At 32.7% G+C, this 25,917-nt stretch overlaps 1 protein-coding gene across 2 annotated transcripts in view; it reads right to left on the bottom strand.

Annotated features, from left to right (window-relative positions):
* Positions 1-25,917, bottom strand: part of LOC129912616 (uncharacterized) — a 108,531-nt gene that overhangs the window by 33,854 nt on the left and 48,760 nt on the right. The window contains exon 2 of one of the 2 annotated variants that reach the window (XM_055990922.1): positions 13,032-13,227. In XM_055990922.1, the coding sequence (XP_055846897.1) occupies positions 13,032-13,227 (196 nt within the window). Of the gene's footprint in view, positions 1-229; positions 377-13,031; positions 13,228-25,917 lie in introns of those variants that run through there. The other variant, XM_055990923.1, reaches the window with a different exon arrangement.

The raw sequence follows: 25,917 nt of genomic DNA, 5'->3' as shown, positions 1-25,917 counted from the left end.
ATAACAATTATTGCTCTGGCCTGCACTGGACACAGGCAGCGCATTGAGGCAAGCACAGCTTTTTAGCTTAAAGGAATTTGCTGTGCCTGTGCATGTTTCGTGAGAGAGTAGGTAGGTAGTCAGTGCAGCAGCAGCAGCAGGAAGCCCATGAGGGAAACTCATGTCTTACGTATTCCTCTTTGCTAAAAGCAAAATAGACAATAACAAAAATAGAAGAAAAAAAAAAAACCTTTTAGCAGTAGGTCGGTCGTTGTACCGAACCAAAGAGGGATCGGCTTTTGTGTGAAGCATCAAAGTTATCACTGATTGAAGGCTACAATGAAGGCACTATCATTTCCAATGAATACATAGAGGCAGAAGGTAGAGGATTTTCGCAAAGATTTAACTTTGAACATTGAAAAAAGAAGAAAATAAATTTAACCGTTAGTTTAGTTTTTTTTTTTTTTTACAAACAAGTTCATTTACATAAAATACATCAAGGGTAATAAAAAGCCTTAAGGCAGAGTTTTGTTTTGGTTAGAAGACGTCCATTTTGGATTTTCAAAGGTTTCATTCACACGTCTTTGAATTCGAGAGGGTTTCGTATCGTTTCTAACAACCTTTGGGAGTGAAGAATTGGTTGATCTTGAATTAGATGGGCATGATTGATTGGCTTTTGAACTTGAATAATCCACAGAAGGATCTGTATAGTTTCTAAATGGTGGTGTTTTTAAGCCTCGCTTTGGTGTTGAAGCTAATGCTGGATGTGGTTCGAAAGCAGTATCATCGACTTCTGTTTTGTTCAAGATAAATGTCCCGTTTGAGACAGTTCTGTTTGTAGGAATATGACTTTGATCTTCCATATCGAAGGTTTGATTTCCACGAGATCTTGAACAAATTCTACAATTTTGATTTGTTTGATTGGAATTATAAGTTTCATTCTGTGGGCAACGAAATTGATCAAATCTTCGACTGCTATCAAAAGTTCTTTCATTGATATTTCTACCGACTGGTGTTTCGGTATAATTCCCCAAACAAGGTGCACGACATTCTCGCCCAATTTTACTTGACACAAACTCTGAATCAGGGTGAAATGTTGCAGATCTATTTGGAATATTGTACGTTTGAGGGCAATCAAACTCCCTTGTGGATGTTATTGGTGAAGAAAAAGTTATATTCCGTTTGCAAGGATTTGTTCGAGAATCAGTTGTTGGTTGATTTGTTGATTTTTTAGAGCTTTCAAGTCTATTTAAAGACCTTTCGTAAAATTCTCGAATTGAAGGACAAGTATCATAATAAGTTCCATTATTGTTTCTATTTGTTGAAGAGTCTTCAACACACCTTCTTCCATTGCAAGTATTGAATGTGTCTCTCGTAGTCATTGGATAATCATCTTCATCACTCAAAACTTCTGATCCAGAATAATTTTGTTCAGAAATTGACTGATAACTTGAGACTGGCGCTGACATTTCACAAGTTTGATTGACATTTGATGCTTCTCTTGTATTTGAACTGTCATTGCGGAAGCGATCTTCGTACAAGCTCTCAATTTCTTCAGCCGCTTGGGCCAATATATCCCAAACATCACGAACAAACGTTCCACCACCTTGAATACGAAGAATTGGATTTTCCTTTTGTAACTTTATAATTTTTTTGCCGCCCAATGAAGAAGATTTTAAAGGGGAAACAGAACTTGGGATTTCTTCGACGGGTTTGCAAGGATTGTGCGATTTTTCGTCAGTTTTTTGCATATTTTGTTTTAATTTTTTTTATATTTTCAAGTAAAATTTAGACAAAAATCAATAAATAATGAAGTGCTTTTTGTTTTGAATTTTTTGTAAAGTTGATTTATTGAAAAAAGCAAACTTATTCTTAACGTCTTTAACCTCAGGAAGGTAGAAGTTCTGGGCTTTTTGAATGGCGGACCACGATCAATTACTTATTCGCCGAACTACTACCAATCCACTACCGAACTACCGCCGAACCACCAACGAACTTATACCGAATCAAGCAAGTTCGAAATCAAGAAAAATTGCAAAACAGTTTCAAAACAGTTGCTCGTCTCATTCAACTAATAAGATATTTCTTTGAAAACGGTTTAAGTAAGTTTAAGATAAGGCGGAGTGAATAACTCACTCCGCCATTTCATTACTTATCTTGACTAGGTTTCTTATTTGCAAATGGTATCAACGGGACCAGTTTAAAGCATGGATAAGTTGCAAAATAGTTGCTTAGTTACTTATTCGCCGAACTACTACCAATCCACTACCGAACCACCAACGAACTTATACCGAATCAAGCAAGTTCGAAACCAAGAAAAATTGCAAAACAGTTTCAAAACAGTTTCAAAACAGTTGCTCGTCTCATTCAACTAATAAGATATTTCTTTGAAAACGGTTTAAGTAAGTTTAAGATAAGGCGGAGTGAATAACTCACTCCGCCATTTCATTACTTATCTTGACTAGGTTTCTTATTTGCAAATGGTATCAACGGGACCAGTTTAAAGCATGCATAAGTTGCAAAATAGTTGCTTAGTTAGTATAAAGATGCCTTAAGAATTCCTTATAGATATAAACCTTCCATCAAAAATCCATTTCCTGAATGTTTTCATCGAGTAACCTAACATGCCTGTAGTGTTATTTCACTTGATGATGATGAATGATGAATTGCATATAGCCACAAGACAGCACAATAATCATCATCTCACATATTTACGATGTTGATGATCGATTTTACGATTGTTTCTACCAATTCCCTTGTATCTACCAGGTGCTGTCCTCCAAAAGATACAGGAAGTCCATGAGTGCACCTTTAAGAAATCTTTAGGTAACATGTATACCTTCACTCTCAAGTTTCAACATCAACAAAAGAAGCAGCAACTAGTAAGATAGGTACTCTCAAATAAGTACGAATCGTATACACAGCCTTGAGACGAGTTGCAACAAATTGCAATCGTAAAGATCGTTAGCCTGACAAAATAATTGATAATATTTTCATTGATTTAATGTCATGACTTGACTATGGAATGGCGAAGCAGAAGCAATGTGCTTATAAAAGTTTTCTTCGTTTCGAAAAAGTCATTCGAAAAGGAAGCGCCTTTGCGATGACATACGTGTGAGAGCAGCAACAAGCTGCTTCTTCAAGACTCTTGTTGTCAATCAAAAACTCTACGAAGAAGATTTGCATATTTGTCGAAAGGATCAAAATGGACATAAATCAATGATTTTTCCTTCAAGTTTTATCTCTTGTGATTGTCTTTATTCTGATGATGTTCAATGTTTTTCTTTTTTGTCTTATTATCAAGTTTTTCCAAACAATTTGCATATTTATGCTGCAAAAGGAGTTGACTTCACCACTTGTTGACGCGTTGTTTTACTGCGCATTCGTAATTTGATGCCATCCAAGCCAATTCAACCGAACCGAACGATGAAGAAATTATACCTTCCTCAACTTCCTAAGAGGTGCACTACCCGCTTTGCAAAGATGGTAATTTATTGTGATTTCGAAGAAGCTAGTTAAAGAGGCTCTTTTGACTCTCTGACTCGATGTAACATTGTGATGAGCTTTATATTGCGCTCAAGACTAAACAGCGACTTGTGTATAGTGTTGATTATTATTTGGTTTCTCCAGTAGTTAACACTAATTGGTAATTTGTTGGTGATGAAGCAAATGTTTTTCGCTGATGTTGTGTCGTCTCTTTTATAGTGTCTTTTTCGATAGTTAAAAATGAAGGCAGTAATATATTTTTTCTTTAAAAACTACTCGTGTAAACCATAAACACTGGGGGCATTTGATGGTGTAGAAATAATTATTGTAAATTTTGTGGTTTTACATGAATTGGAGTTATAAATTATTTTGTGTGTGCCGAGTTTTATTGTTGTTTTGGTTTGCTTTTTTTTTTTTGGTGAAAACTAGTAGAAGAATGTAATAGATCTTTTTGTAATTAACATAATAAAAAACTGGTAGCTTGCTTTGAGACTTTCTTTATTAAAAAATTGGTTATTAGGTTTCACCTGGATCTAGTTAAAGTCCAATATTTTATGTATAACGGTTAAAAGTTATTTTATTACTTTTGTAATTTACATATTTTTCTGCAAATTTGCAAGTAGCAAGAACTAGAGTAACTTGAAACCGTTTCAGAAAAATGAGGTATGGAATAAACTAAACGATGAATCCCAATCACTATTTTTGGCCAAGGCACTTTAGTAGCAAAGCTTTCATAGGAAAATGTACAAAATGGATCCTAAAAGTCTGAAGACCGCATACAACTTTTTGCTATAAACTAAATTTTATATGAATGTACTTTTTTCAATTTTCAATTTGTTTGCTCAGAAGGTTTCCGAAGCTTAGGAAACAGAAGTAATAAATGCATACTCTGCTTCGACGAAATTGAAGATAAAAATAAAAAGTATATCTTCAATCTGCTCGATACAGGTTTTTAAGTTTGATTTTTTCTTTTTTTGAATAGAAATCTCTTGAAAAACATCAAAATTTCAGAAGAAATTGCTCAAAAGTGCTGTGAATTGGGAAGTGGAAAAAAAGTACAAATTATATGTAGGTGAAATAATAGACATTGAATATTAATTTGTTCGAAAGAGATTTTGACATTTTGGTCCAATTTTTGAATAATCATCGCTTGAAAATATAAAAATTCCTAATTTTGTTCAAAGTTGCTCAAAAGTGCCCAGTAGATTTCTGTACTTTTTGAAACGTATAAGCAAAAAGTACAAATTTTTAGTAAATTCACTTATAGACAGTAAACAGATATTTAATTTGTTCAAGAGAACTTTTGAAGTTTCAGTCAAATTTTTGAACAATTATAATTTCCAACAATCCTACCAAATTTCAGCTTGCTGGGAATTAATGTAACCTCGAATGTCTAAATTGAACGGACTATAAAATTATAACAATTACAAATCTAAAAAATGTTCACATGATTTCTACACTTATAAAGTTTGAGTCTGTAAAGTTTTAAATTTTTTGAACAAATGGTTTGCCTGCAATTTAAAATTGATCGAACAAGGTCCAAGAAACACTATGTTATTCCCATAAGAAACTTCAACCGCTTGGCGGCATGGGTTAGAATTAAATTAGAGACTTGAAACTTGGGGAATATTTTTTTTAGTTTATTTCCAACCATATAAGATCTTAGGAGCATACAAATTCTAATTATTTTAAAATAACGAGCACCCTATTGTCCACCTTGCAATACACATCATGATTTGCCATATTTTCTAGTTACGAAAAAGTAGCATAGATTCCGAAGTTTTGGTCACATTCAATAAAACAATACACCAATTTGTGGCTAAACATATATATTCTTTCAGAATATAACCTAACTTTATTTCTTTGTTTGTTTTCTTGTGCAATAAGAAATGGGTAAAGTTGAAAAAATTGAAGAAAAAATCACTTTTTCAAGATTTATGTGATAAAAACATGCACTTAATTTATTTAAACAATAGACTTCTATACATCATTTAAAAGGTCTGAGAACCCTATTTCCAAAAACATATAACACATTGAGAATTGTTAAAAAGATGACTGAGATATTGATAGATTACTTCGTAAAGTCAGTAAAAACGGTTTTTTGTAAATAAAAATAAAATGGAGGCTTCCAAAAATATAACAAAAATATTTTTATGCATTATTCGACCATACGAACAGCCTACACTATTTAATTTGCCGGGTGTATTTTCAGTGTCGCACCGTGTTATCTTTTGAAAAGCATAAAGATTTCTAATTTCGTAGAATCTTTTTTGACGTTAGTTGTTTTTTTTTAATTATATTTTTCATGCCAGTCGAATTAATGAACTTTTCATTATACATTGGGTAGGTTCAGAAAAGTTTGGGACTAGCAATTTCAGAAACTTAGGTAGAAAAAATCTAATAACTCGATGTACTCGTCTACTAAATTTCCGCTCAAAAATGAAAGTGCCCATTTACAACTTTTATCCTTGACAGCTATTTCTCATTATAAACTAGCAGACGCTCGCATTGCAAAATACCTAATGTTTCCAACCATTTTAACAATTTCAAAATTTTCTTTTTAAGAAAAGAATACATAAATATGTACAGTCCAAAGTTTATTAATAACACGGTGTTACAAAAATGAGGTTTTAAAATATACGCGGGCGGAGACCTATCAGGTTTTGTAGAGCTAGTCGCACTGAATACGAAACGGTATTTGAAAATCCCCTAACACCCCCAAAATCTGGAGTTACGGGCAAAAAACGGTTTTTTGGACCTTCACCCATTGAAAAAATTCTAGCTTCGACAATTTTTTACCCATTTTCGATTTTTTTACAGTTTCTGATAGAAGATAAATATACCTTTTTAACAATGTATAAAACATGTAACTCGGTTAAACCACTTAGAATTTTTAAGATGTCAAAGTTCAAAAATTCAATTTTTTTTGTCATTTGCCGAACTTCGGCATCAATTTAAAGTATATGTTTTCAAAACAACATGCTATTTAAAAAATATATTCTAAAACTATATCTATTTCCCAATTGATCGAGGTATTTTTTATGAAAATCACTTCAAAATTGGCTTAGAAAAAAAAATTTTTCGATTTCAACCCAGATACAGAAATTCGAACTTTTAGGTATAGAACAAAAACCTTGTTTCGGCACGTAGTAGGATAAGTTGGGCGCCAGGATTTGGTGAAGGGTTTTTGTAGAGGAGCTCAATACAAACATTTTTTTCTTTGGGAGGGGGGTCTATCTCCCCCCGTTTAGGTGGGAGGGGCATTTTTCTAAAAAAAAATTATCAAAATAAAAAAAATTATTAAAAAACAATGGCAACACTTACAGTAATAAATGATACCATTTTCAAAAGGCAAAATTGTGTATTTGATTCTAATTTTTAAATCAATATAATATAACTAATAGTTTTTGAAATAATCGATTTCAAAGTTAAAAATAGGGGAAAAAAATTTTTTAAAACTCATTTTATACTACTTTTGTCCAGACTGTGAATTTTAGTAAAAAAAATTTCTCACACAGAAAACTGCCCCAATTGATTCCTTATCGAACCGTGAAAACTATATGTTTCTATGTCTTCTAGTTTTTGGAAAAATTGAAAAATTATTTTATCAGATTTTTCTTTTTTCAAAATATTTTTTGTTTTTATTTGTTTTTAATTTTCAATTTTATCAAAAACTAGAAGACATAGAAACATATAGTTTTCACTGTTCGATAAGGAATTAATTAAGGCAGTTTTCTGTCTAAGTAATTTATTTACTAAAATTCACAGTCTGGACAAAAATAGTATAAAATGAGTTTTAAAAAATTTTGTTCCCCTATTTTTAACTTTGAAATCGATTATTTCAAAAACTATTGGTAATATTATATTGATTTAAAAATTAGAATCAAATGCACAATTTTGCCTTTTGGAAATGGTATCATTTATTACTGTAAGTGTTGCCGTTGTTTTTTAATATTTTTTTTTTTATTTTGATAATTTTTTTTTAGAAAAATGCCCCTCCCACCTAAACGGGGGGAGATAGACCCCCCTCCAAAAGAAAAAAATGTTTGTATTGAGCTCCTCTACAAAAACCCTTCACCAAATCCTGGCGCCCAACTTATCCTACTACGTGCCGAAACAAGGTTTTTGTTCTATACCTAAAAGTTCGAATTTCTGTATCTGGGTTGAAATCGAAAAATTTTTTTTTCTAAGCCAATTTTGAAGTGATTTTCATAAAAAATACCTCGATCAATTGGGAAATAGATATAGTTTTAGAATATATTTTTTAAATAGCATGTTGTTTTGAAAACATATACTTTAAATTGATGCCGAAGTTCGGCAAATGACAAAAAAAATTGAATTTTTGAACTTTGACATCTTATAAATTCTAAGTGGTTTAACCGAGTTACATGTTTTATACATTGTTAAAAAGGTATATTTATCTTCTATCAGAAACTGTAAAAAAATCGAAAATGGGTAAAAATATGTCGAAGCTAGAATTTTTTCAATGGGTGAAGGTCCAAAAAACCGTTTTTTGCCCGTAACTCCAGATTTTGGGGGTGTTAGGGGATTTTCAAATACCGTTTCGTATTCAGTGCGACTAGCTCTACAAAACCTGATAGGTCTCCGCCCGCGTATATTTTGAGTGTTACACCGTGTAATCAAACTGATTTATTTAAAGTTTTATTATACAATTTTTTCAATGTAAAAGTGAACTTGAAAATTACAATCAAATTTGATAGAATTCTTCTACCAGTTACAAAAGTAAATTCCATTACAAGAACCACTGTTGAAATAGTCAATCCACTAGCCAAAATTCTCCAAGCAAACTCCAAATGGTTAAATCCCAGTGGAATAGGAGAATCTCCATCATCAATTTTACCTTTCTGCATTTTTAATTCCAAACGTCTTGCTTTTGCTTGATAAACAACATCTGAATCCCACTTCTGAATTAAACCAGTCTCACTTACTTCTATGATCAAATTATTTAAAATTTCTTTGAAAGGAGAGTGATGCGGCAGCAAATAACCAATGTGATAACTTGTGATGGATTCTCTAGCTCTGCGAAATAAACACTTTCCATATAAAGTTTGAAAGTTTATAAAAAACTGGCATTTATCTAGTTCCGAAGCGTAAGCATAACTTGTGGAACAAAAATTGAGGAAGAAGTTGGTACTATTATCTTTTCCAAGCCTTTTGGAAAAAAATATTTTCTTAAGTGGTTCCAAGTCATATCACGAATCATTAAAGGAATACGTTTATCCACGAGGTCTTGAATATTATCGAACTGTTTTATTTTAATGAACACTGTTAAAAACGATTGAAAAAATGTTCCAAACAATCTTCCAATTATAAATGCAAATAGAAACACCAAAAAATAGAAGCGGTAGTAAGAATTAATTGGTTTTTCGGTGGATAAGTTCAACAAAGTTAAATAGGCATCACTTATACTAGACCAAATATTCAAATTTGAAGTTGTTATTTTATCAAGAATTATCTTAGCAACTGCGATATAGATAATCAAGCATCCAATGCACAACCATACTGCTGATGAAAATGGTCGCTGAAAATATTCGTGTGGTGAAATAAAACCATTCAAAGGCACCATAATCACAAGGTATTCAACTTTAACTGGATAACTAAAGTCTAGATTTTTTTGTTTGAAACATGCATTCACACTTATATAGATTTTATTTTTTAACATTGCTCTGACAATAGCTTCCATGTTGAAATAATTTGAATTTTTCAAAATCACTTCTTTAAAAGTTGCATTATGCCTTTTCAAGAGTTGTAAAAATATTTGCCCAAAACGTCCGCCAATATGTTTTTGTCCTTTATCATTTGTATACCAAAATGCTCTGGGCATGTTCATTTGAAGAGTTGTTCGAATAGCAAAACCATTAAGATCTTTTAAAGCATCTGGAAGTCGGTGATCAACAAGTTTTTGAATTTGTTTTTCGGCAAACGGCAGGTATGCATAAGCTGATATGTTTCCAACTGTGCCGAAAATTCTTGTGAACTTATTTTTCGCAAAGAAGTCAAAGTATTGTTTTAAACTGTTTAGAGTTTTAGCGGAAATTATAACAAACTTTCGAACTTGAAGGTTTTGGAAGAGGTTTTTCAAAACTATTGAACAATTGTGATACCGATTGGGTACTTCAAAAACGATGATAACATTGTTAGACTGCCTAAATTTTACGGTAAAATTAGAGTCAAAAATCGATATTGGTATAAATTTTTCAGTTTTCAAAAATTCATCTAAGAATTGTTCATCGAATCCGATAAAATAAACTGTAGCTGCATCACTTTTGGTATGAATTTTTTTAATAAGTTCTTTAAGTTTAATGTTGAGAGAAAGTATGTTTGTTAATAGTAACAGAAATGGAACAGTCTTGAATATGTACATCCTTTAAAGTTATCAAAGCGGAATTCTGAACAAGACTGGACAAAAATTGTTCTGATTCTCTCAAAGAGGGCTTAGGAATACTAAAGGGTTAGTTTCAGATTGGTTATCAAATTCCACAGGAAATCACTTGTAAAAAGCTTTACAGGATTAGCAGCTTTACCTTTTACTGCAGGTGCGTGCAAAATATTGTGTGGAACATTTTAATTAACGTGTAAATAGATCGTTAGAATATTTTTGAATATTTGATTTATCTTTTGTTTTGCACAAATAAATCATATTAAAAGGAAAAGTGTAATTCAGAAGCTTTAATTATGTTGCTAAAGATGATAGACCAAGTAAAATGGTAATTGAACAGATTTACCATGGTGTTTCTGTTTAAAAAAGCACAGTTGTACACATTAGAAATTGTTTATTAATTTTTAATTTTTATGTGGTTTGTAAAATATAAAAAGTAGGTAGCCTAGGTCAAGGTTTATTATGCTTCTACTATTCAAAGTTATAGGGTTTCCAATACTTTGATATGCAGCTGTGATTTTATTTCTAAGTAAATAAAAGGTGGTCTTATTTAATGGGGAGCAATTAAATTTTTCGCTAGGTACTAATAAATACAATTTATGGAGATATTGCAATTTTTGGTGACAAAGAGCAGAAGTTAAAACCCTTTCAAAAGCAAAAAAAAAAAAAACAATGTGAGCCTACATTACACAAAGTTTTTCTTTGAGTTTAGGTTTTTTTTAAATTAAATTTCTTATGGGCTTCAGACTAAAGGTTGTTCCAAGCAGACAAGGTTTATTGAGATAGCAGTATCCACTATAAATCACAGTCTGAGACAGAAGACGTCTTTCATTCAGAAATTGGTCTACAAAGGTCAATTGTTAAGCAAAGCAAAAAAAAAAAAAAAATTAAAAAAGGTTACGTATACACCACAGTGACCAACCGAAACTAATTTTTTTTTATATTAATACAAAGATTATAATTATTGTTGTTAAAAAAAATGAAACTTTATTGCTTTTAAAATAATGCCTGCATTTCCATCTTAACATTAAAATTGGAACAATACCGAACTAACAATTTTGCTTCTATAAAGCTTTATAGAAGCAAAATTGTTTGTAGGGTAGCACACAAATTGCTTAAGTTTTTGTCAATTAAACATAAACTCGGTTTAGTTACAAATCTACGATAACCTCAATTGAAATCTATATTGAAGACTTATAAGGTCTTCAGATCCAGTTTCAAAACTGTCTCAAATTGATTGAGTTGCATTTCAAGAAACAAAAAAAAAATGCAATAAATCTATTGTTATCTTAACAAATCAATTAATCAAACAACAACAAAACAAACAAAAACTTAAAATAAGAGCAATATTTAAACCGTTAAATCATTAAAGTGTCTAAACAAACATAACCATTTCTATTAACACAAAAAAAAAAAAATAAAACTCAATACAATACAAATTATTTTCTATGTCGATTGAGATCAATTAAAAATTAAATGTGGCAACAAAACAGAAATAAATTAATCGATTTAAAGTGTGCCTCAACATCACTTAAAAGTCAGTAATTATTTTTCTATTTATAACGTCAATTGAATGGAAACGTGATAAATTAATGTTGGACAGACATTTCGATATCATAGTAGAGACTCTGACATGAAATTGGTCGATGAATGAATAGTCGACGACGACGACGTCATTGTTTGGGATTTATTTTTTTTTTAATGAAGCATTGGGCAATAACCAAGCACAAAGTGTATAATATTGATTGAAAATACTTGTAAGGGGAAAAATGAAATATTTAGGTCATGAATTGAAAAAGTCAACATGAAAAGAATATCAATTCTTTTCGTAAAATGTCCATAAATATTACAAAACAAAGTTGAAATCTCTTTAAATTAGGTTTTTGAAAAATTTTCAATGTTTGTTCCTCATTATCTCCTAAAATAATAAACGGATTTAGGTGAATTAAATTTCAGATTATTGTTTTATTTGTAAAGAATGTTATAGATACTTTTTTCATTTTTTTCCAAAAATTGGCAATGTTTGTTCCTCATTATCTTCTAAAATATTTAACGGATTAAGGTGATTCCAACTACATATTAATGTTTGATATGTGGAGAATGTTATAAGCTACATTTTATTTCCATTTTGATATTTTTGTTTTAATTCAAAATGAAGTCTTTTCCGTATCCACTGTGGGTGGGTCGCCCCGATCATATACACTATAAAGTAACATATAAATCACTCAAGTGATCGCTAATCAAAGAAATCAAACGACTTTCTTTCAAGCCTCTCCCCAAAATAGAAGTAAATTACTCAATGTATCAGATTGTATAGTCACAACATTACATTATACTATACTAGCAGATATCTCTTATTTTTGTGAGCTCACGAATTTCTCACTTCAATAGACAGATTCATTAATCCTTTTGCAAGTTGATTACGCGATACGAGTTTGGAACTTGAGGCGTCGCGCGTCGATCGGTCGCATGTTCAATTAAAAATCATAAATCCATTCGTAAATCGAATGTGCCAACTCTAACGGGCGCTGGCTGGCGCTGGCGCTGTGCTGCCACATTGAATGATCGAAGATTTTAAAAAGAAATATAAAAACAAAACAAAAACATTTTGAAAAAGGAGACCGAAATGGAAAATTGTTGTCACCTCAAGGCGTGATTATTATTAACATTTTCCTTCTTTGTATCTTTGCGATACAATTTTGCGATTGATTGGATGAAAAGAAGAAAAAAAAAAAACAAATATATAATTCCATCACCCAAAGATATGAAAAATTGATGAAGGAAAGTTTGCTAAAAAATACTTCTTCTTCATCAGGATCACACACTCATCAAGCATTTACGGATTTGGTATATTGAGAGCATATAAGTGTAGTGAGTTGGTGGCATTTTTGGCGTGCACACACCACACGAGCTAGCTACCTTAAGGCCGACTTTGACGAATTTATTGACACACACAATCATTTATTATTGCCTGCTGCGAGTTGATCTTCCAATTAGAGTGAGTTTTTTCTATACCAACCCATCCCGGATGATAATAATGATGAAAATCAAAGATTGGGAAAATCTCACAATTCATTCGTCATTCATAAAAGTAATATTTTTACCGATTTGTAGAGAGTAAAAGTTATAAATTAACTTTTTTTGTTTTATACTTTTTTATACTTACCGACCGAACAGATGACATAAGTCGCCGGGGGTTTGAGCACGCTACGTGCATATGCACCACGTAGTACCTCCAGAGCACAGGGTTCAGCTGTGACCAGAAGCATACCGGGTGCAACATGGCCAGCGTATTTGAGAGCACGTGTGGCAGCTGTTAAGGGGGCATTCCACCAGCATTGGGCGTTCGCAGCTAGGAAGTTCTGGAAATAAAAATAATATAAGCACTGTTATAGAGAAATCTCTTAGGTGTTGAGAGGATAAATTATAAAAAAAATTAGGTTATGAAGGAATAACTCAAAAGTAATGCATTTTAGACCAAACCAATATAACGAGTTACTAATAGAAAATTGATGCAATATTATAAAGAACCATAAGTAGTATCAAAGTGGAAAATTTCAACAAAATTGGTTAAGACATAAATGAGATATGAAGGAATTACTCAATAGTAACGCATTTTAGACCAAACCAATATAACGAGTTACTAATAGAAAATTGATGCAATATTATAAAGACCAATAAGAAGTATCAGAGTGGAAAATTTTAACAAAATTGGTTAAGGCATAAATGAGATATGAAGGAATTACTCAATAGTAACGCATTTTAGAACAAACCAATATAACGAGTTACTAATAGAAAATTGATGCAATATTATAAAGACCCATAAGAAGTATCAGAGTGGAAAATTTTAACAAAATTGGTTAAGGCATAAATGAGATATGAAGGAATTACTCAATAGTAACGCATTTTAGACCAAACCAATATAACGAGTTACTAATAGAAAATTGATGCAATATTATAAAGACCCATAAGAAGTATCAGAGTGGAGAATTTCAACAAAATTGGTTAAGACATAAATGAGATATGAAGGAATTACTCAATAGTAACGCATTTTAGACCAAACCAATATAACGAGTTACTAATAGAAAATTGATGCAATATTATAAAGACCTATAAGAAGTATCAGAGTGGAAAATTTCAACAAAATTGGTTAAGGCATAAATGAGATATGAAGGAATTACTCAATAGTAACGCATTTTAGACCAAACCAATATAACGAGTTACTAATAGAAAATTGATGCAATATTATAAAGACCAATAAGAAGTATCAGAGTGGAAAATTTTAACAAAATTGGTTAAGGCATAAATGAGATATGAAGGAATTACTCAATAGTAACGCATTTTAGACCAAACCAATATAACGAGTTACTAATAGAAAATTGATGCAATATTATAAAGACCTATAAGAAGTATCAGAGTGGAAAATTTTAACAAAATTGGTTAAGGCATAAATGAGATATGAAGGAATTACTCAATAGTAACGCATTTTAGACCAAACCAATATAACGAGTTACTAATAGAAAATTGATGCAATATTATAAAGACCTATAAGAAGTATCAGAGTGGAAAATTTCAACAAAATTGGTTAAGGCATAAATGAGATATGAAGGAATTACTCAATAGTAACGCATTTTAGAACAAACACATATAACGAGTTACTAATAGAAAATTGATGCAATATTATAAAGACCCATAAGAAGTATCAGAGTGGAAAATTTTAACAAAATTGGTTAAGGCATAAATGAGATATGAAGGAATTACTCAATAGTAACGCATTTTAGACCAAACCAATATAACGAGTTACTAATAGAAAATTGATGCAATATTATAAAGACCTATAAGAAGTATCAGAGTGGAAAATTTCAACAAAATTGGTTAAGGCATAAATGAGATATGAAGGAATTACTCAATAGTAACGCATTTTAGAACAAACCAATATAACGAGTTACTAATAGAAAATTGATGCAATATTATAAAGACCCATAAGAAGTATCAGAGTGGAAAATTTTAACAAAATTGGTTAAGGCATAAATGAGATATGAAGGAATTACTCAATAGTAACGCATTTTAGACCAAACCAATATAACGAGTTACTAATAGAAAATTGATGCAATATTATAAAGACCCATAAGAAGTATCAGAGTGGAGAATTTCAACAAAATTGGTTAAGACATAAATGAGATATGAAGGAATTACTCAATAGTAACGCATTTTAGACCAAACCAATATAACGAGTTACTTATAGAAAATTGATGCAATATTATAAAGACCTATAAGAAGTATCAGAGTGGAAAATTTCAACAAAATTGGTTAAGGCATAAATGAGATATGAAGGAATTACTCAATAGTAACGCATTTTAGTCCAAACCAATATAACGAGTTACTAATAGAAAATTGATGCAATATTATAAAGACCCATAAGAAGTACCTATCAGAGTGGAAAATTTTAACAAAATTGGTTAAGGCATAAATGAGATATGAAGGAATTACTCAATAGTAACGCATTTTAGACCAAACCAATATAACGAGTTACTAATAGAAAATTGATGCAATATTATAAAGACCCATAAGAAGTATCAGAGTGGAAAATTTCAACAAAATTGGTTAAGACATAAATGAGATATGAAGGAATTACTTAATAGTAACGCATTTTAAACCCAAATTATAAAATTAGTTATTCATAAAATATTATTGCAACAATGTTTCGACAAGTTATTAGAACCAATCCGGAAAATTCTAATAGAATTTGCCAGGGCATTGATGAAATATGAAGTAGTAACCCAAAATGTAACGCATTTATGACCCAAATTATAACTCTATTCTTAAAAAATTGCTGCAACTTTGTTACGACTAGTTAGGAGAACCAATCTGGAAAGTTCTAATAAAGTTGATCAATGTATTGGAGATTTATGAAGTAATAACCAATAAGTAACGCACTTCAGACCCAAATTATAAAATGAGTTATTCATCTAATATTATTGCAACATTGTTCCGAGACGTAAGATATACTAATCTGATATGTTCTAATAAAATTGGTAGAGGCGTTTATAAGATATGAAGGAATAACAGAAAAGTCACGCATTCAAAACCCAAATTTTGTCCATAAAATATTATTCCAACTTCGTAACGATAAGTTAGAAGAATCAATCTGAAAAGTTCTAATAAAATTGGTCAAGGAATTAATGAGATATGAAGAAATAACGCAAAAGTAACACTTTTTTTCAAGAAAATTGAATTATTACTTTTTATTCTTTTTAGCTTTAAATGAAAATTTTAAATTTAAAACCTTCTCCTTGGGTTTACAACTGACAACAACATTTCACTTGATTTGTTTGCCAATAAATTGCCAGCACAAAAGGCATAAAGGTAGGTAATACACCTTTATTCTCACACAAACTAGCGATGTATGCACTATCTACTATCCGGCTCCAATAAACTTTAGATTCCACACACCAATAAACTCTCCCTTAACTCTAACCTAAATTTACCCCATCGAACAAAACGTTAAGACTAAGGACACATCTTTTAATCCGCTTTTCAGACTTCATTGATTTCCAACTAATTTAAAAGATAGTAGACTAAAAAAAAAAAAACAAACAAAAACGAAAAAGAAAAACAACCTCAAGCAAAGTCCTTCTAGTCTTTACCAACTGGTTGGTTGGGTTTCACTACTATATTTGGGCAAATAGCCAAAACACCATAAGCCAAATTATTACCAAAAGTTCTAAAGTCAACGACAAGGAAACCAACTGAACTCTTATATATACAGAATCCTTTCAGGATGCCATCGCCAACCCATATACCCATCACCACACACAAAATCAATGTTGCTTCCTTTGTTTCAAGAGAAAAAAAAAAAAACACAAAAATTGGAGTATTGAACGAGACACGGGCGAGTGGTTAGGAAAAGCTTGGTTAATTGAAACTTAAAACAAGAGAGAGAAAATACGATTTTCTTGTCGTCGTTTTCGTTGTCTATGTCTACTTTGTAGTACCATGAAGCCTCATGGCTATAAATGTACCTTACCTACTCACCATCAACAACCAAGAGCAACCTTTTTGCCACCCTCTCAAACCATTTAAGATAAAAAGTCATCATCTCTATATATTCTCGCCTTTGAGAGGATATGTATGCAGCACGACTTCCAGATCAGCTTTTAATTGCGATAAGGTAAAATATCGCCTTGTGCATGGACCCTACAAACAAGCCTCTTCCATATATACAAATCTGCAAAACTGATGTGCGACAAACTTGCTTTTGCCGCACAAGGAAAAGTGAAAGCACTACAATGTGGGCATACAAAAATAAAAAAGCGCAGTACCTACTAAGCCAGATCAAAGAGGCTACATGCAATTCGCATTCGAAATAAATATACAAGAACTCCTCGTAGGGCTAGGACTTGGACCAGGATTGATCTCTCCCATTTGTTCAGTTGGAAGGGTCTATCCAACCTAGAGTTTTCGTCTTTCATTTAAATTAAATCACATAGAAAATTCAGGGTGGCCACATAACTTTTTAGAACTAAGCATTCACAACGTGCCGGCCAATCATTCATTTCACTAATTTCATTTCATTCATTTCATTCATTTCATTCATTTCATTCATTTCATTCATTTCATTCATTTCATTCATTTCATTCATTTCATTCATTTCATTCATTTCATTCATTTCATTCATTTCATTCATTTCATTCATTTCATTCATTTCATTCATTTCATTCATTTCATTCATTTCATTCATTTCATTCATTTCATTCATTTCATTCATTTCATTCATTTCATTCATTTCATTCATTTCATTCATTTCATTCATTTCATTCATTTCATTCATTTCATTCATTTCATTCATTTCATTCATTTCATTCATTTCATTCATTTCATTCATTTCATTCATTTCATTCATTTCATTCATTTCATTCATTTCATTCATTTCATTCATTTCATTCATTTCATTCATTTCATTCATTTCATTCATTTCATTCATTTCATTCATTTCATTCATTTCATTCATTTCATTCATTTCATTCATTTCATTCATTTCATTCATTTCATTCATTTCATTCATTTCATTCATTTCATTCATTTCATCATGGCAACCCTGCCATCCCTCCAAAGGAAGAGAGTTAATTTAAATTTTCTATGTCATCAATTTATCCATCCAGCACCCAGCTTTCCAGATGGACCTCATCGCACCGCATCGTGCCTTGCTGTGGGGCGTTAGCACCACAAGCGCCACGAAATGATAAGATTCATCGTTAACAAAGAAATCAATACGTTTAATGCAGTGCGGTCGAGACGTGAGAGACCTATCTTTGGTTTAGTTTGGTTGTCAAAATGAAAATTTCACTTATAGGCTGCTCAGGCATAGACTCATATTTCTGTTGGATCCTTCAATTTGGCAAAAAAAAAGTAGAAACAAAAAATAAATGCATATTCAGCAAACTATTAGCCTATAGCCTCTGTGTATATTATATACAAATGGGCTTGAAGGTGGATTAAGGATAGCATATTATTGCCGCGTTCCGAACGACCGACGACGACGACAACAACGATGATGACTAGTTCATGATAGTGAGAACGTATCGTATCGTATACCTTGATTTTTCCCTCTAGCCTTGTTTGAGATTTTTAGTGTCTCAAAAAAATAATAAAAAAAATAGAAAAACCAAATATTATTAGCGTATCGATGGATATGCATTTTGAGGCGATACGTGATAAGCCCATAACCGTGTCTCGTCCATTGGACGATGAAGGAGTAACCAAGAAAAATGGACACCGCATAGAGCTTGAGATGGGATCTGGGTCTTAGTCGTGCGATGGTGGTTTCAATGGAAAAATGGGTTGATGATTGGGTATATGCGCGCGGCGACGGCATACTGCGCGGTTTATGCGAAAATAGTGCTTTCGCATGAACGTCCGGCTCTGGGAATATGATGGCTTTAATAGCTTGAGGTGGTATTGTAAGATTTTTTCTGTGGCGACGACTCTCAACGATCATGGTGGCAGCTGGCGCGCTGGGAATGCATTGTCCTAGTTCAAATGTTGGACGGATTTAAATGTCTTAGAGAGAGATATTGACCGACTCTTGAAGATGGTTTGCAGCGTAAAGTTTCAATGCAGTATAAAAATAGAAAATAATTATATACTAATGTTCTTATACGTACTAGTTGCTGAAGGAATTCTTACTTATTCCAGAAAAGATCGATATCGAATCCCAAAATAGATTCAATGATTTATCAATCTTGGAATGCTTGGGAGTTCCGTCATAAAAAAAATTCAAAGAACTCTAGAAATAAACCTTTAAACTTACAATCCACACCCTCTTGTAGGAAAAAATCCACTTTTTCTCACAAATTGAACTTCTCTTATTCAGGCGAAGATTATTTATAAAATATAATTTGTAAGAAATGATCAACTTAACATTCCATAATATGAATAGGTACAATAAATGAAAATGAAAACATCCTTCAGAAACTCAGTTTATGTCTCGAACATGTTGTGGAATGCATTCGTATGTCATTTCACTAGTTAGGACTTAGAATAGGATTACCTCGATTCATCAAGAAAAGATGTGGAGTTTATTTTTTTTTATTTCACGAGTTAAAAGCCCTTGTGGATGGATGTAGAACGCATTCATTTTTTATTTAAAATGAACTGAGATTTAAAAATGCGGGGTAATAGATGCACGTGAACAAAAACACATTTTACGTGTGAAAAACACGGTATTCTTTATCAGAAACTCGGTTTTTTGCAACGTGACACGTTGTGGAATGCATTACTTTTTCATTCCATGAGCTAAGAGCACTTGGATTCATGAACAAAAGATGTAAAACGCATTCATTTTTAATTTTATAAGAACTGAGAATCAGGTTTGATTTTAAAAATGCCTTGGTAATGGACGTGAAATAGAACACATTCCACAAGTGAAAACCGCGGTACGTTTCACAACATAAACACTATATAAAAAACTTCTTCAGAAACTCGGTTTTTGCACCAGTAACATATTGTGAAATGTATTCCTTTTTCATTTCATGAGTTAGAATTACTTGCATTCATTAAGAAAAGATGTGGAACGTAGTCATTTTTCATTTTACAAGACCTTATTCTCAATTTTTTTAAGTTCGGCAAACGAATGCGCCCCACAATCTCTTTCCTCTAATATTTAAATCTATGGTTGAACAAAATTTGGTATTTTTAGTCTTCTTTTCAAAATTAAAGTTGGGGAACGTTTTTATCTACTACTTTTTGCAACTTATCCTTTCACAGCTTGATTACCAATTAATATTTTGTGTATGTTGAATTTCAAGTTTTCCTTCTAGATTGTGTAGGCATTAATTTTTGTTGTTAGTGCTCTTGCACAACACACTGTTGTTTACTTGAAATAGCCACATTCGGAGTAAATAGAAACCGAAACAACTTCTCCTCTTTGATCGTATGATCCTCCCGCTATTTAATATTTTATACATTTATACCGTATTATTTTAAGTCTTTAAATACAGCTCTCGATAGCTGTTTTGTGCTTTTTGTTCAATAAACTTTCGCTGTAACACGAACTTATAAAGTCTTTTAATTCGAATTATCTGCTCGCCCATCCTACAAATTTCAGAAGAGGGATCTGATCTGATTTCTTAAGTAAAGTTTGAACAAAAGTTTAATTTTTTTAACAAGTGTTAAATTAAAGACATTCGCAAAAATGTCACTAGATTTTAACCAGTTTCTAAATAAAGCTACTGTTGCTATTCTTAAAAACGTGTTGCGATCTCTTCAATTGAAAACTGATGGCACTAAAGCGGTGTTAAAACTTCGTGTGCAGGATGCAGTCAAAAGCTACTCGCAGGAAAATCTTCAAAAGCTTGTGCAAGATTTCATGCCCGAGCAAAGTGATTTCGCACCAGATGATGAGGAGTCTGAAGGAGAGCATACCGAACAACCTGTTGTTGTTCATGAAAACAACATCGATGAGGAGCTTAACAACCTTCGAGAATTGTGCCAAAAGAGGGAAGAGATAATTTTGCTGAAGCGTAGACTGAAGGAGCTGCAGATGGAAGAAACTGAAGAAAGCCCCAGTTCAAGGCCACATGTTTCACATAACCTTAGAGACATGGAGAACGTAATGTGTCCTTTCAGTGGAGATGACAATTTTCCTATTGATCGTTGGGTAGAACAGAACTCTTCATTTGGATGATCGAACCAAGTTCATTTATGGGAAAAGGCTCCTTGAAGGCACTGCAAGACTGTTCGTGAGGTCTTTGAAAACTCGAACGTGGACTGAGCTGAGAGATGCACTTGTGGGTGAGTTTAAGCGTATTGTTACTAAAGCAGATATTTTCCGTGAGCTAGGTGCAAGAAAAAGACGTCGAGAAGAAACTATACAGCAGTACGTGTTGTCTATGCAGGAAATAGCATCGCATAACCCTATCGAGGAAGAGGATTTGATCCAATTCATCATCAAGGGCATTTCTGATTCCGAGATAAACAAAAGCATACTGTACAACGCTAACAACATGGAGCAGCTTAAGAATGCACTAAGAAAATACGAAAAGTTTAAGAACAATAGTCGCGACAACTTCCAACCGAAGCCCAGCACATCTCAGTCTCACACCCAAAGCAATCATTTAAACAGACAGAGAAATGTTCCATTTAAGAAAGCAGAAAGCACTTCTAATCCAGCTGCTAGTGGTTCGTATGCAAAGAGGGAGTTTACTTGCTTCAAGTGTGGTGTTCGTGGACACTACGCAAAAAATTGTTCGAGCACAAAACCTGTTTTGACTCTCAAGGCCAACAAAACCAACAACAGCAATGGCAGCAACAACAACGATACAAATAATGTTCCATCAGAGAAAGTCAACAACATCTCAAGTCATGTACAAAGCCGCGTCAAAGCACAGTGTAATCCAGATCATAACGATTTTGAGAAAGAGATTAGCTATCGATTCACAAATGGTCATTCCGAGTGCTCATGCACTCTGATGTCACTTTTGGACTCTGGGAGTCCGATTAGCTTCGTACAAGAGAAGTTTTTGCCGTCGTCAATGATTTTACCGTTGGAGAATAATAGCCGATCGTATTGTGGAGTAAACAACAGCCCCCTTCAAGTGTTGGGAAGTGTTAATTCTTATATTTATTATGATAATTTAGAAACTAATTTAATTTTATTTGTAGTGAGAAATAACTCAATGAGTTATCCGATTGTTCTTGGGAGAAATTTCATCGACAGAATTGGTATGGTGTTAAAGAGAGCAGATAAGAAAGCCGAAAGAAGTCAACAAAATGTAATGTTGCCAGAGTCGTCCAGCAGTGACAAGTGTAATCGTTTTTCAAGTGTATCATTGTCGTCATCACGTAATTGTCCAGAGCCGCATGTTTGTGTGAATAATTTGTCGTCATCGTCTTCAAGTCAGTTTCGTCGTCCGCATGTAAGTAACAATGAAGAAATAGATTTTATACAACAAATTTTGAATATTGATATTAGTGATGAGAAATCAGTGTTAGATTTAAATATAAATCCAGACATTCCATATAATGTTCAGGAAAGAGTTAAAGATGTAGTAAGGCCAGCTTTTTGTGAAAATTTTGGTAGAGTAATTCCTGAAGAGAATCAATTTAGAATGAAGATAGTTTTATCGAAAGATGTCCCATTTCATTGTGCACCACGAAGGTTGCCATATTCCCATAAAATTGAATTAGAAAAGATTCTAAGTGACTTACTAAGCAAAGGGATAATAAGAGAATCAAGTTCGCAGTATGCGTCACCGATCGTTCTGGTTGAAAAAAAGAATAAAGAGTTCAGGTTGTGTATAGATTTTAGGGAACTTAATAAGATTACCCTTCGCGATAATTATCCACTTCCTTTAATTGAAGATAACATAGACCGTCTCAAAAATAAAAAATACTACACAACGTTAGATTTAAAAAATGGTTTTTACCATGTGCCGCTTGAGGAGGAATCGATGAAATATACGTCATTTACCACCCCGATTGGTCAATACGAATTTACCAAAATGCCTTTTGGGCTTAAGAATGCCCCGTCGGTTTTCGAGCGTTACATGAAGCATCTATTTGGTAAATTGGTATTGCAATCGAAGATTTTAACCTATTTAGACGATATCCTAATCGCGACAGAGACCATCGAAGAGCATATAGAAATTTTAAGAGAGGTCATGGACATAGTTGTCAATAAAGGTTTGAAGCTTAGGCAAGATAAATGTGCTTTTTTACAAAGCGAGATAACATATTTAGGTTATAGAATAACCGAAGCTGGTGTTAGTCCGAATGATGTTAATCTCAGAGCGATTGAGAACTTTCCGTTGCCTACTTCAACTAAAGATATCCATAGTTTTTTAGGACTTTGCTCCTATTTTAGGAAATTTATTTTTCAATTTGCCAATATAGCTAAGCCTCTATACGATTTGTTGAAAAAAGATTCAACTTTTATGTTTGGTCCTAAAGAAATAGCAGTGTTTAATTTGTTGAAAAACAAACTAGTTTCAGCCCCAGTGCTATCGATTTATAGTCCTCACAACACAACAGAGCTACACTGCGACGCCAGCTCGCATGGTTTTGGAGCAGTTTTGCTCCAGAAACAAAGTGATGCCAAATTCCACCCGGTGTTTTATTTTTCAAAGCGAGCTACAGATTCAGAAAGCAGGTTTCATAGCTATGAGCTTGAGACTTTATCAATTGTTTACGCTTTAAGACGATTTCGTATATACAGTGCTGCTAAAAACATTCCGGATTTTTTTGTCATTTTCATCAAATAAAATTTTATAACACAAAACTGAAACAAAATATTGTTTTAGTATTTTTTCTAGGTCATTCATATATCAGTTAAGCAATTTCAACAGAAAACAAAGACCATTAACACATACAAAAAAATTAAAAATTGAAAAATGAAGTAAAGCCAGAATTTCGGCTGTGAAAAACTAACCGGATTTATTAATGTTTATGTTTAAAGTTAATATTTTGTTCAGAAACCTTTGTTTTTTAAAACTGCTTGGCACCAACGAGGCTTGGACTTGGACACATTAAATAAAACCGAACTAGGAATATGCTTTTAGTCATTTTTAAAAGCTACAAGATCGTTAATTGATGAGGTGTGCTTTTTCTTCTCTACCTGTCACTTAAAGATGGCCCAAAAATTTCCAATTGGGTTCAAGTCGGATAATTGTTCTGGCTATTCTAAGCCAGGAGTATTTTCTACACCAAATTACTGTTTTTAAGAGCTTTTAAGAATTTTTGGCATTATAACTTGCAGGAAGAGCCAATGTAAAGGTATTTCTTTCTCCTTTTATGGAGCCATTATCGACTTCAACATCTCTCCATTCTGGAGATGATCCATAATTCTGTTGATTTGGTGTATCGGGGTAGAGCATGCAGCTAGAAAAACCCCAAACTATCAATGACCCTCTGCTGTGCTGCACGGTGGGGAGCATATTGTTTTGGTTTCAAACATGAGCGCCTGGCTGCCATTTTACAATCGGAATAGAACAACTTAAAATTGCTTTTATCATTGAAAAACATATTTTTCCGGTTTGTTATCGAGCAATTCAGATGATTTTTTGTAAATACAATCATGATGAAGTATTTTTATTTTAAAATTTAAAGTGTTTCTTAAGATCCTTTCATTGCCTTCCTTTTTAGACAATGTTTAGTGTTAAAGAATGACTATTTTCCGAACGGAAAGAGATTAAGACCAAATCTCTCAAACCCTTCCTTACTGTACTTTATGTTGAAGGCAGATTAAGCTCCTCACAAATAGTTTAAGAAGTCGCAAACGGATCTCTTACCAAAGAACTCTTTATTCGCCTATCAGTTTTTAGGGATATTTTGTTATGGCATCCACCCAAGTGATCTGCTTCAACTGATTTTTCTCTTTTCTACTTTTTGACAATATCATACTCACTTGACGTTGCAATTTACAACATCCCAAAGGGATACCATTTTGTTTTATTTCGGTTGTAATGTGTTCTACGACTTAGTAACGAATTTTATGACTATAATGCGTTTTTTCCGTTATTCCATTAAATAATTTATACAATTCACAAAGCTAACAACTTTGTTTGTCACCAAAAACAAAAATTTTACAGAAATGCCGCTTAAAACCGTTACCTCAACACCGAGAATCAAAATCCTTGAAAAATCCGGTTAGTTTTGCACTGACGAAATTCTGACCTTCCTTCATTTTTCAATTTTAAAAATTTTTGAATGTATTAAAGAACATTTTTTTGTGTTCAAATTCCTTAACTGATATATTAACGATCTAGAAAAAATATTAAAACAATATTTTTATCCAGTTTCGTGTTATAAAATTTCATTTGATGAAAATGACAAAAAAATCCGGAATGTTTTTCACAGCACTGTACTTGCTAGGTATACCCTTCAAGATCGTGACGGATTGTCAAGCGCTTGTATTGACCTTGAACAAAAAAACATTAAATCCGCGTATATCACGATGGGCGCTCGAGTTACAATCATACGATTATTCCGTTGAGCATAGAAAAAGTGATCGAATGTCACACGTCGATTCTTTAAGTAGATCTTTCAATATTTTGCATGTCGACGATGAATCGTTTGAGTTTGTACTCGCAGCAGCCCAAAGACATGATCCAAAAATAGTTTCCATAGCTTCTGATCTGAGTAAGTCTGAGAGTCCTCATTATGAAATGGTTGACGGATTAATATATAGAAAGACAAAAGACAAGATTCTGTTTTACGTCCCATCTCATATGGAAGAGTTAGTCATCAGGACTCATCATGAGTCACTTTGTCATCTAGGTGTTGGCAAATGTTTTGAGCATTTGGCTGGAGTCTACTGGTTCCCGAATATGAAAGACAAGATCCGAGCAGTGATAAAAGGTTGCCTTAAGTGCATTTATTTTTCACCTGATTCTGGAAAAAAGGAAGGTAGTCTCCACCCAATTCCAAAAGGAAAGTTGCCATTTGACACCCTTCATATAGATCATCTGGGTCCTTTTCCCACATCTCGATCCAACAAGAAACACATCCTTGTTTTGGTAGATGGTTTCACCAAATTTACCAAGCTTTATGCTACC

This window comes from Episyrphus balteatus, chromosome 2 (assembly GCF_945859705.1).
Source record: "Episyrphus balteatus chromosome 2, idEpiBalt1.1, whole genome shotgun sequence".
NCBI lineage: Eukaryota > Metazoa > Arthropoda > Insecta > Diptera > Syrphidae > Episyrphus > Episyrphus balteatus.
This window is presented reverse-complemented; position numbering and strand designations above follow the sequence as displayed.